Source organism: Condylura cristata, unplaced genomic scaffold (assembly GCF_000260355.1).
Source record: "Condylura cristata isolate star-nosed mole 26May11 unplaced genomic scaffold, ConCri1.0 scaffold00002, whole genome shotgun sequence".
Taxonomy (NCBI): Eukaryota; Metazoa; Chordata; class Mammalia; order Eulipotyphla; family Talpidae; genus Condylura; species Condylura cristata.
This window is the reverse complement of record NW_004567103.1, coordinates 19188831-19201692: the sequence shown is the minus strand read 5'-3', so window position 1 is coordinate 19201692 and position 12862 is coordinate 19188831. Positions and strand designations below refer to the sequence as shown.

The window sequence follows — 12862 nt, the reverse complement described above, 5'->3', positions numbered from 1 at the left end:
AAAATAGATCTACCATATGATCCAGCAATTCCATTCAGATGTAGCTACCAGAAAAATGCAAAAACGAATCACTTGATTTAAGTCTTATCTAGCCCCAAGTGAAAAACTACAATGGTCAAAAGACAGAGGCAGTAAAATTGTTTTAGAGAGTGGAAATGAACTTCTACAATGGCATGCAAGGCCCAGTTGACAGCTATCTGCCAGGATGAAAGATGCAGAAATATTTGTGAGTTCCACATAGGTGGACTGGAGTTAAAAAATACAAGGTCAGTCACATTCTTTGAGACAGAACTTTCCACTGGTTTATGCTCTCTCTGGCTGTTTCAACAATATAAAAGCTGAAAAAAAATAATGTTTCAGGAAAATCTTCATTTTGAAATTATTTTAAAAACAATCCCTTCACACTAATTGTTTCAAGAATTTGAAGATCTTTTAGCTTAATCACTTATTATTTCAAAAAGTTCTTTCCATCCAGTATGAATGGAGAAAAAAAAGAGACCAAGTACATAAAGTCTTGTAAGTCTTTGTTTTCTTGTGGGAATTGCTGAAACACTGTTTTAAAGACCCATCACGAAAAGCTGGCTTTCTGACTCTCCCTCTCCCACCCACAGAAATGCTCAGGTTGTACTCTGGCTGCCTGACTGAGTCCGGTGATGTCTGTGTTCCAGGTCATGATCTTGTTGTGCAATCAGCAGAGTTTCATTTGCACGCACGTAGACTACTGCCATCCACACTGCTACCTACACCACAGCCGCTCCTGTGCGCGGCTGGTCAGGGCCATCAAGCTCCTCTATGGGGACACCGTAGATGCCCTCCGGGAGAGCAACAGCAGCAGCAACGTAGGTCTCCGGACCAAGAAACAGAAAGAGGTGAGTGATCGATTGATCATAGACCAGTGATAAGGGAAACGGTGTCCAGACCACTTTCCTCTGGAAGAAAATTTGAAGCGATTACAGCTTTGTAAATCAGTCTGCACATCGGTGTGATTTTGAGCAAAAGTAGATGAGAGCAAAAGGATCAATGATTTGTCTTTGTGTCCACAAGCAAACAGAATCTTTATCCAGGTTTTGCCTTATTTCTATGAATAACTCTGAACTGATAGCAAGGGTGGTACTGTAGAGATTATTGAGTTAAGCAGAATAATGCCCCCATTCAAAGATGTCTGGGTGCTAATCTCTGCAATCTGTGAATATGTTACCTCAAGGAGCAAAAGAGATTTTGCGTATATGAATAAATTAAGAGCCTTTTGATGAAGAGATTATCCTGAATCATCCAGGTAGGCTCAATGTAATCAAAGGGATTTACAAGTGAACAAGAAAGGAGGTAAGACAGTCAGAGGCAGATGGCATAATAGAAGCAGAGGTCAAGGTGTTGCGGGCCCTTGAGCCAAGAAATGCTGGAAGCCTGTAGGGATTGGAAAAGACAAGGAGATAGATGATTCCCTGGAGCTTCCAGAGTGAACAGAGCCCTTCCAGTTCATTTCACACTCTGAGACCTCCAGAACTGGAAGGTAGTAAATTTGTGTTGTTTTAAGCCACAGCGGTTGTGGTGATGTGCTTACAGTAGCAGTAGGAAACCCCTACAGTTCTGTATTAAGGTTGAGCAATATATGACCCAGCAGTTTGTGGATAAATAACCCAGTAATCTAGCCAATAGATGAGAGGTCACACCTTCATGGAACTATCGCCTGTTTGAAGCATTCATCTGTGCTCTCTTGACTACTGCTTGAGCAGTTGAGTGGCAGCAGATGAAGACTGTAGCCACGGCTGCCCTGCTCCTGCCAGGGAAGCTCTGGATTACCCACCCACCCCTGCAAGGCATGATCCCAAGATGCACGTGCAGCCCTTGCAGCTGCTTCTCCCAAGTGGTTTTGCAAAGAGATTTTTATATAATACCTATTCAATGCAATGAGTATTCATAAAGCACCTGCTGTTGGCACAATTTTAGACCAGATATCTGGAGGGAATAAAAAATAAAAAGTCAGATCAGAGGATCTATGTACCAAGGGCCTGGCAAGCCTAGTTTGTGTGTGTAGGGGAAGGCAATAATATACAAATCAAGCAACTAGGGAATATGAGCGATGCAAAAATGCACAGTTAAATTGTATAGTACTTTTTAATGCTTTAGCACTTGCAAAGGGATTTTTAAAATTGCAACTTTTTAATTATGGAGGCAGTATGTTTTGAACAAATTTTGGATACTATGAGAGATTCTAAATGAAAAAACAGTGTATCTCATGACACATAAATGTGCTAGTATGCCTTCTTGGCTATTACTTGCAGGCAAACCATAGATCTGAGGCGTACAGCAAAGAGAGGGGTTAAAACAGGGGAGGGAAGAGCACAAGGGACTGTGGTGATGGTCACAGTTGCTGAAGTGGTGGGAGAATGAGGGGAGAAATCAAGTGTACAAAAATGAACAATGATGTAAGAAAATGAAAAGTAAACTTAGGGGTTTTCAAACAAGACTTTATTACATCTCATGTTATTCAAACTAGACAAAGTCTGAGGGGGCTGGGGAATAGATCAGTGTGGGTAACAAGTGAACTGTCTGAACTGCTATGTACATTTAGTGCACCTTCAAATATGATGGATTTTTGTAAACTATCATTTTATATACATGAATATATAAATAAATATTATCACCTTCATAAAGAATTCTTTGATTTCTCCATATCAAAAGAATAACAAAATATACATGCATGCAGCTGTGTGCATATAGACATAGACATATGCATGTTATGTATGTATGTATACAGCATATGCATGTATGTGGGCATTGCACTGAGATGCATGTATCTATATATCCACACATATAGCTATATCATGTATAACATGCACGCTATGTACCTGTTTATATACACATGTTTCAAACATAAATAACATTACATTTGAAGTGAACCTATTTTTATTTAGGTAAGCTCTTTATATAAAAAGCTACCTTTGTTTTAATAGAAAACCATATATGTTAGAAGTTACAAAAATATGTGTTCTAAACTAATGGCCATACATGTTCAGATTTCTTACTGCCATAGCTTTGCTGTAACTTAGCCTTTAGTCACACAGGTGGAGGACTGGGGAGATGTATTGAGTCTTTGGTGATACAATTTTATTCCAGCATGCCAGTCTCCTATTATAGTCCTTTTATTCTCCTACAGTGCTTCCTCCCTGTCTTGAATCTGTCACATAGATGAACCATGCCCACGTTTCCAGAGCCAAAATGAAAACAGAATAGGCAATATATCAAGAATAAAAGCAGTGGTTTTATTAAAACCTAATCTTATGAGCAATTGTTATTTTATTTCGATTTCCTTTTTAATTAGCTGTAATGGCAGAAGATATTAGTATTAGTGCACATGTTTTGTTACGTATCTACCTCTGCTTAATCTGCTGATCTGCATTTTAGTACTTAGATGTACTAAGTACTTAGTACATTCTGTTAGTCCACTTTAGTGAACTTTCAAACATGAGGAGATTTTACAGACTGTCATTTTATCTACAAGAATAAATAAATATTCCTTCACAAGCAGTTCTTTTATTTTGTCCATATAGTGTTGCCTTGCCCAATGCTATGTTTAAAAAAGGAAATATTCAATTAGTGCTTCCTGATGGGAAAAAGTATAGGGAAAATTGTTTCCTTTCAGCCAAAAAGGATTGAGGGACAAAAAGGGGTGTGGGCTGTAAAGGAAAAGGACAATATCTGTACATTTGTGAAAAAATGCACCTGGGGAAAGGCCAGCTGATCTCCCGTGGGATTAATCCTTTTCTAAAGCGGTGGAAAACCCTGCTGTGAGGCTACAACCAGACCAGAGTCTTTGATTTCATGGATGAGAACATACATAGTCTGTCCATAACATACATAGTCTGTCCATAATACACAATGCAAAGCTGGGAGACACAAAGTGTCCAGATTACCTTTGGAGAAATAGTGCACTTGTATTGCAGTGTCTCTTTCTCAAAAAACAGGGAAGTCCATTTCTCAGAAAGCTTGATAGGCTATTTTCTCAAATTTTAAATAGCACATTATTTCACAGGGTACTACCATGGGTGTCTTTTTCTACTAACCTTGACTTTCCATTTGTTTGTTTTCTGTCTCCTAGTAAGATATTCTCCATGAGGGCAAGCATTATGTGACTTTTGCCCCTTAGCAAACTCCCAGAACTTAACCCAGTTCCTGGCATTGGCTAACTCTTAATAAATGTTTGAATTATTAAATGGATACATGGAATTTTTACTTAAAATAATTATTATGCCCTTTAGGCAGTAATCTTTATTTCAAAGAATTGAAATATTCTATTCATTAGAGAGGTTCTTAGAGGAATAATACAGAATCTCATGAAACCAGGGAACACTGTCAAGCTTGAGAAAAAGAAAACCAAAGACTTTTTCTGTCTTGAGAGAGACATTTTCTCGCATTTTTGCTCCTCCTGTTTTATTCAAATTACATTTTGACTGAAAATATTGAGCTTTCATCATTAGTTCTCAGCCTTAGAAAACATCAGAACTTGCATTCTTTAGTCCCCTAGCAGGGGAATTCGGGGGACTCAACTCCTCTTCTTCATCCAAATACCACAAGTGATAGACCACTACACTGCAAATTTAACCAGCAATGGTCAGAATGAAAAGCCACAGAGTCCAATGTAATGAGTATATCCAGTCATGTGACTAAATGCTATACCACCCTTTGGCAGTGTCTCCCATTAACCACAGCTACTTTCTGTAGCTTGACTCAACAGTAAATGACGCCCTCTATTTGTGACACATTCTGTCCTTTGATCTTGGGTTTCTAGTCTTGAACTTGTTACCAGTCCTTATGTAATTCCAGCCACCGAGTGCATCTCACAGTACAGCAAATTTTCTAACTTTTCCAAGAATCACAAATGATAAGTAGATAACTTTGAAACCAGCTTCCTATTCCATCTCTGATATCTTTCATGAAATCCCTTCCAATTCTCTTTCCTTTCCACAAAAACAAATATAATTATCACGAGGTCACCAGAATACAACCTGCTGCTAAGGGCAACATGCCATGCAATAAATATTTCATCTCTGAGAAGTTAGATGTGTGCCTTTGTCCCCGATTGGCAGGCCTAAGTAGAACACACATTTCCAAGAGTGTAAGGAGCAAACTTAAATGATTGTCTTTTTTTCCTTAAGTTGAATATTTTCCTCTACCTGCCTGGTTAAAATTAATATAATTTAATCAGGAAGTATTACTTTAAAAGTAACCCTGAAAACAAAATGTTCATTCAAAGGAGTAAAGAATGAAATATTTCCAAAATATAAAAATCTTATTTTGGGGCCTTCCCTGGTGACCTAGGGGTTAAGTCTCAGCACTATCACTGCTATCTTGAGTTCAATCCCCAGCCAGGGAGCTGACCCTTATGGTGCAGCAGACCTTGCCTGTCTCACCTGCTGGTCCTCTTAGCAGTGTATTTTAGTAGATCCACCTGTTCTGCTCCCCACTCTGTCTCTGGTGAATCCTCTCAACCCTGCACCTCTGGTCTACACCTCAGTTCTTCTATGCAAATACAAAAACAAACAAACAAAAATCTTCTTTTAAAACAATTACAGTGACCTGGGGGAATATTCATTATAAAATCACAGTGAAAGTAATTGCTTAATAGTATATGTCACATACACAGTCTGATCACAGTTGTGCTAAAAACAAAAATGGCTGAAGAGTTCCAAGTAATGGCTATTTCTTCTTCATGGTTTTTCTGCATTCTCCAAATAATCTACAGTTTACATCTATTGTTTTAAAAATAAAAAAAAGAAAAGAAAAGAAAGAAAGAAAACCAGTACCACTTTTCTGTTTTAAAAGATATTAGATCATCTCTACACTTACCTGGACTAGGAAGTAATTGCTATATATTATTTTAGAAGTTTTTAAATTGAATAAAATAGGTATGATATTTGGGTTGTATATTGCTTTTATATTCACTGGAGGGAAGGGGGAGAAAACACAAGATTTCTTTTCTCAAATGATAGTTATTACCATGTATATGCCTCCGTGTATTTATCTTTAGAAAACACAGCAAGTGCTGATTCATTTGTTTCCAAGTAGATTCATTTTAAAAGATTATTCTGTGCTGGCCATAAAATAGATGCATTGTCTTGAGCCTTTTTTGTCAGTTTTGAAAGACTTTCTTGGAACTTGCATGTACTTTTAGATTTGCCTTTTCTTTCCAATACTTCCTTCTATAACACTGTGAAGCTCTGTTTGAAAATTCTTAAAGATTTCAGATTTTTTTCCCTTGGCATTGAAGGGGAAAGTGTTTCATTGACCTTGCATTCAAAAAACAAATGAGCATTTATTCTGTGCAAAGGGATGGATTCCCTCTTTGCTGGGCCTGGAGTACAAAATGGGAGAATCAGGACTCAGTATAAACAAATAAGGACTTGTCACCACGAAGCCCCATTATTCTCCCAGCTGCTCTGTCCTGCCATTTCTTGGCATTCAGAGAGTCACAGGAAGAAATTATCTCTGCATGCTTAAGCAAATGAGTCAGACCTCTTCTGGATCCTGATTAAGGAGACAATTTAAAAGATATTCTGCCTCCTACATGTAAGTATAGTTATCAAAGACACCATTTTACCTGTTTAAGTCAGGTCTTTATGATGGCTGCTTCCTTAAGTGTTTTATCTTATTTTTTCTATTATTCTTCTACGAAATATTTTCTTTCATCCATGACCAATGGATGGCTTATAAATGGCTGGCTTATAAATCTAACCCTGTAAAGAATCTATTATAGAGAGTAGAATTTAATTGAATTAATATTTTTATTTTACTTTTAATTTACTATTTATTTAACAATATAGGTTTTAGGAATATAGCTACATACCTTGATAAGTGTATACACCACCCTGTATCCACTACCAAAGTTTTAGCACTATTTACCACTATCAAATTGATTCCCACTGGGAAGATGCCCAGTGGACTCTGGTGGAGTTATGGATGCACTGGTGTTGGAAGTGGTATGGTGACATACTCTGAAAGGATATGATTGTACACTTCTGAGTCACTTACCCTGTCATAAACCAATGTTCCCTCAATTAAAAAAAAATCAATAAGACAAAATAATAAACCCAGACAAAACATCAAATGCCTCCCTCTATTCTTTCCACTCCCTTCTACTTCCCTCCTGGGAATCACTATTTTGTTCAAGATCTAAGAGTTATTTTGTTGTGTTATTTTATAACCATTATAATATTTTATTTGTATTCTACATATGAATAAAAACATATATTTGTCTTTCACTTACTGATTTTTCCCTAGCACAGTCACCTCAAATCCTAGCCAAGCTGTCCCTAAAGACAAGGTTTTATCTTTTTGATTGCTGAGTAGTTTTCCACTGGGTATGTATACCATAACTTCTTTACCCAATGATCCATTGATCCATTCGTTGTTACTATGTCTTGCCTACTGTGAATAGTGATCTAGTGAAAACAAGCATGCATATATCATTTTCAGATTTTTCTTTAAAACAGTACATAGAAGAATTGCTGAATCATATAGTTTTCTATCTTTTTTTTTTAAATCACCATAGAGCCTTCACCAATTAATATTCTCAATAACAGTGTAGTTTATATAATATTTTAAAGGATCTGTGTTTTATAGCTTGGTGGACTATAACTAGTATTGAAATGGAAATTGGGAGATTCTTATCCTTTTTCCTGCTAATAGCTATCTGTGCAACTGGTCAAATTGCTTTATCTCTCAGGATCCCAATCTCTTTGATGGTAGAAGAGGAAACCTTGTCACTCTTTGTCACATATCAAATGTTCATTTCAGTGTTCTGATAAATCATGTCTGAGGACACCTTCTCTGAAGAAGAGAGTTTCAGATGCCAACCTGGAAGGGAAGAAGGACTCTGGAATGCTGAAATACATCAGACTGCAGGTACTGACCCCTGGATTAGAAATATTCATGGAGGGGAATAGGAAGGGGGCTCAGATGCTCAGATGCCCTGTAACTGACATATAGGTCATACAGTGCCAGTGAGTATAGTGATGTGGCATAGAGGCACATTTAATTGTGAGCAAGTGTCACCCAGTGTGCAAATAAAATACCCCTTCTTGCTAGACAGCCCACTTCCATGAAGAAAAGACTTAGTCTGGCTGGAAATGTGCCTTTTCCCTCTCCAATGAAGCTAATTTCCTACCTTTGTGTGGTGGGATATTCACAGATCTTGGAATCAGACAGTCTGTGTTCAAACCCCATCTCTGCTACTCTGGTACTCTGGACTTAGAGCCTTGGGGAAGTTACCTAATTTCTTTTAATTTAGTTGCATACTGTGTAAAAATGGGCATTAGATACTCAAAGCAGTATGAACTACGTGAAATAGTGTACTTACCTACTTACCTACTTGACACATTATTATATTGCTATTCAACCTAAAAGCTAAATCATGAAATGTTTCCCCAGACCAAAAAAACAAACAAAGAAAAAAACCAAAAACACTTTCTTGTGCTTTAAAAATATTTATTTATGCATATAGACTTGGGGTATAGGCCAGAGATGTGAGAAGTGAAAGGATTCACTAGAGACAGGGTGGGGAAACAGAACAGGCGGATCTACTGAAATACACTGCTGAGGGGAGCAGCAGGGAGAGATCTACCTTGCATGTGGATCATGTTCTGGCTGGGGGTCTAACTCATGCTTTACTGGCTGCCACAGCTTCATAGTGCTGTGCTTTGACCCCTTGTGCCACCAGGGAAGGCCCTTTAGCCCTTTATTATAAATGATGGTTAAAGACCCTTGTCTAGGCCCTCCCTAGTGGTGCAGCGGATTAAAGCACAGCACTAAGAAACTTAAGCCACTTCCGCATGAGTTCTATAACCACCTGCCCCAGAGGAGATCCACATGGCAAGGCAGACCTCTCCTGACCCGCCCGCTGCTCTCTGGTGAATCCTCTCACCCTCCTCATTTCTGGCCTGTACCCCAGTTCTGTATGAATAAATAAATAAATCTTTAAAAAAAAAAAGACACTTGTCTAGAGGCAATTTGTTTGCCTAAATCTGAAATAACTAATTTTATTTTTTGCTAATCCAAGCTAACAACCATAATGTCTTAACATTTTTCAAAGAAAAATGCCACTGAAATTTACATTGGCTTAGAAACCTAATACTCTAAATGAAACCCCTTTATCAATTAGTGGTTACCACTAGTTTTCAGTGAAAATCAACTCCTAGTTAAAAAAAGAAAAAAAGAGGATCATTTGAAAGTATTAGGACTTTTCACAAAGATATTTTCACTGATACACTGGAGTCTTTCTTTACTCAGAGCTGTGCTTATTCTCTAGAGTTTTTCCTTAGGTTGTTGTAAGGCAGTTCTTTTGTGATGAAAGCATTATAAAATCAATATGAATTTTTTTCTAATTATGCATTAACTCAATTATACACCATGCCAATGAATACACTCCATTCCAGAAAGCATTTTAATCATTTTAAGAAAGAGAAGTGGCACCATTTCTAGAGGAATTCAGCAAGTAGTGCCTTCAAACAGTTTAAGACATGCTATTCATCTTGTCCTAGGTGATGAGCCTGTCGCCTGCTCCCTTATCTCTGTTAATAAAGGCAGCCCCGATTCTGACCGAGGAGATGTACGGCGACATCCAGCCAGCCGCCTGGGAGCTCCTGCTCAGCATGGACGAGCATATGGCGGGGGCGGCAGGTAAAGAAAGTCTGCACAGGACGCTGGTCCGGCTGCCCCTGAGTCCAGTGATAAAATGAGAGAGGAGAGAAGGGATGGAAACAGGGGAGGGGGAGAAAGAGATGCTCGTTCTATTTGGACTTTCAATCAGGTTAACAGTGATTGCTGGACCACTGGATTGATGCGCGCATGCGCATCGGCAGGAGGGGCGCCATGTTCCCTACTTCCGCATTAGGTTTTGCTGCATAGTTTAAGCGAGGACAGTGGGTCTCTCTGCCAGTGCTACCAAATTATAGGGGGTGACTTCCCCAGAGCATACATTTCTACTGTATTTCAGTAGAAAAAAAAATTCTGTTTGTCTGTTGTGTTTTCCTAGACTTATCATGACCTGCTATCAGTAACTACTAAATCATATGCATGTAATATTTTTATCTGAATCGTAATCTCAAAACAGATTTGTTGAAATTTAAGTGGCATGTCCAAAGCTATGTAGTTAGTAAACAGTAGATGCAAAAAATGTGGTTCTTTACTGTTTTCCACTTTATACCTATATTTTTATTTTCTGTAATTATTTTAATTATAAAAAATATAAACATTTGGATAATATAAAAGCATGAAGTTAGGATATCACCCTTTTGCCATGTTCCTTGTTCCCCTTTCCTGGAGGCAACAGCTTTTAATTTTTTCTAATCCTAAAGTGCACTACACACATGTGTAAATATCAATAGATACATTATACTGCATGTTTGCCTTTTCACAATAGGATATTATCAAGACTTTTGTACTTTATACTTTTCATTATACCTAGGGAAAGGTTTTTTAACATCAGTTTATAGCTTTCCCCTTGCTCTTTGTTGAAGGACTGGACAAAATATAATACATTTAATCAGGACTCATTAATGAAATTTTAGGTTGATTCCAGCCTTTTTCTTCTTTATACCATACTGCAACAAATGTCTTTGTAGAACATCTTTATTCACACTAAAGTTCAGGTTTTTATTCTCTATCACTTATTTCTCAAGAGAGCTGTAGGAGCTCAGGGCAGGAAATACTTCCCATCCATGGGGAGCTATAGGCAATCTCCATGGAATGTAGAAACAGGTTTGAAGACTTTAAGAAAAACTAGAATTTAACTAAGCTGAGCAAATGATATAGGCAAAGCTACATGGATGTGGAAATGAGTCAGACTTATCTGGAAGCCAAAGAACCAGTTGATGACTGGGATGACTTTTATAGAGGGGTTACTGGTCCACACTATTAGAGACATACATGGGATTCAAATTGATCAGACCTTGAATGGGAGGCTTAGGAGCACGGGCTTACCATTGAACTATGAAAACTTCTCATGGGCTCAGGGCCAGAGTAACGTATATAGAGTGTGTATTTTTACAAAGTTTAAGGTGGCAATAATGAGTAATGGTTTTAAAAATAGTGGTTTTAAATAAAGAGATCTATGGTTGGTGATATGACACTAAAGCTAATGAGAAATGGCAAAGCTAGTGGTAACTGGGGATAACTTGACATATATATGGCAGCTAAAATAATGAGATTAGATGAGATCTCTGGGTAAGAACTGGTAGAGAGGAAAATGCAGAGGATGAGTACTAACCCATGGCCTTCTCTGCCTTCCGAGGATAGGAAGAAGGCTGGCCAGCATTTGACCTAGAAAAATGATCAAGTAAATAAATCTTAAATCCCAAATCATAGAAGCAAAATAGGACAGTTTCTCAAAGAGATCCTTACGAAGATGTTAAAAACTTTAAGGAAACAGTACTGTAAAAATACCATTGGCTCTTCTGGTTCATGAGCTTTACAAGACAACTGTTTTAATTAATAGATTGATGTGTAACACTTGACTGCAGTTTACTTAAAGTGCTTTAAAAAACTGAAACAGTGTACATTTAAAAAATAATATAATAGTTTATTTTTACATCATTTTGTGCCTTTTTCCATCTCATTTGTAATCCTCGTGGGCTTCCTATCACCAGATCACGAATGTGTCATCACCATAGTCCAGTGCACTTCCCTCCCCCCACCGTTTTTGATCCCATTCCCCACTCCACCCCCCGTAAAATGTCTCTGGTATATAGTTGTTCATTATTATTATTATTTTCTCGCCTGGTCCTTTATACTCCTGCTATGAGTGAAACCACCCAGTATTTTTCCTTTTCTTTCTGGCTTATTTCTCTAAGCATGCTCTTTACCAGCTCCATCCATGTTACTGCAAAAAGCATGTTTTTTTTTTTTTTGGTTGCTGAGTAATATTCCATTGTGTATGTGTACCACATCTTTTTTATCCAGTCATCCTCTTTTGGGCATTTGGGCTGTTTCCATGTCTTTCCAACTGTATATAAAGCAGCAATGAACATGGGGGTGCAGATGTCTTTCTGAATCAGTGTTTTTGTGTCTTTTGGGTAGATAGCTAGGAGTGGGATTGCTGGGTCATAGAGAAGCTCCATTTTTAGCAGTTTGAGAAACCTCCAAACAGTTGAAACATTGTACATTTTAAAGAAAGCATTATTATGGAGATTTAAGGAGCTGGTGGAATAAAAAATTATCAAAAGCTCCTGATCACAAGAGCTAACATTTATTTTAGAACTCTATCACACACTTTATTTGATCCTCACAGCAACCTTTTAGTACATGAGCAAACTGGGACTCAAAGCATTCAAGGATTTACCCATAAATGTTCACAGCTCAATGGCCAAGAAACCATACTTAGATCTTTGAACACACACACACACATACACAAATGCTTGCCATATACTATATTACTTCTAAAAAATAAAATGTACTTTAGAAGTGTGTAGAACTTTCACTTTACAAATTACTTTCTTAAGTACTATTTTATTTCTAATAATCAGGGTATTATGAGATGAAGCATAATCATTGCCATTGAGGTTTTATCAATGAAGAAATAGAAACTAAGAAAAGTAAATTATGAAGCTTACTCAAGATTGCATGACAGAGAAGTATGAGAGCTGAAACTCAACCCCAGTTGTTTTAACACAATTGCCTGTGAATGTTTTGAAGCTCCAAGGAAAAGTACAAAAGATTCTAAAATATGTTTTTAGGATTGCCTCTGATTCCTCCAGATTGCACTTAGCTTCTTCATTGGCTTTATAACAGTGGCATTATGTGAAATCTCTGTTGACATCTCAGTCTCTTGTATCTTTCAGAGGGGTAGTAGTTTCTACCAGAATTCACA

At 37.6% G+C, this 12862-nt stretch overlaps 1 protein-coding gene across 1 annotated transcript in view; it reads left to right on the top strand.

Moving 5' to 3' along the window:
- UNC80 (unc-80 homolog (C. elegans)) overlaps window positions 1-12862 on the top strand; it is a 181056-nt gene that overhangs the window by 96415 nt on the left and 71779 nt on the right. Inside the window, exons 28-30 of the mRNA XM_004674811.2 lie at window positions 669-869; window positions 7795-7902; window positions 9537-9675. Coding sequence (XP_004674868.1) covers window positions 669-869; window positions 7795-7902; window positions 9537-9675 — 448 coding nt within the window. The remainder of the gene's footprint in view (window positions 1-668; window positions 870-7794; window positions 7903-9536; window positions 9676-12862) is intronic.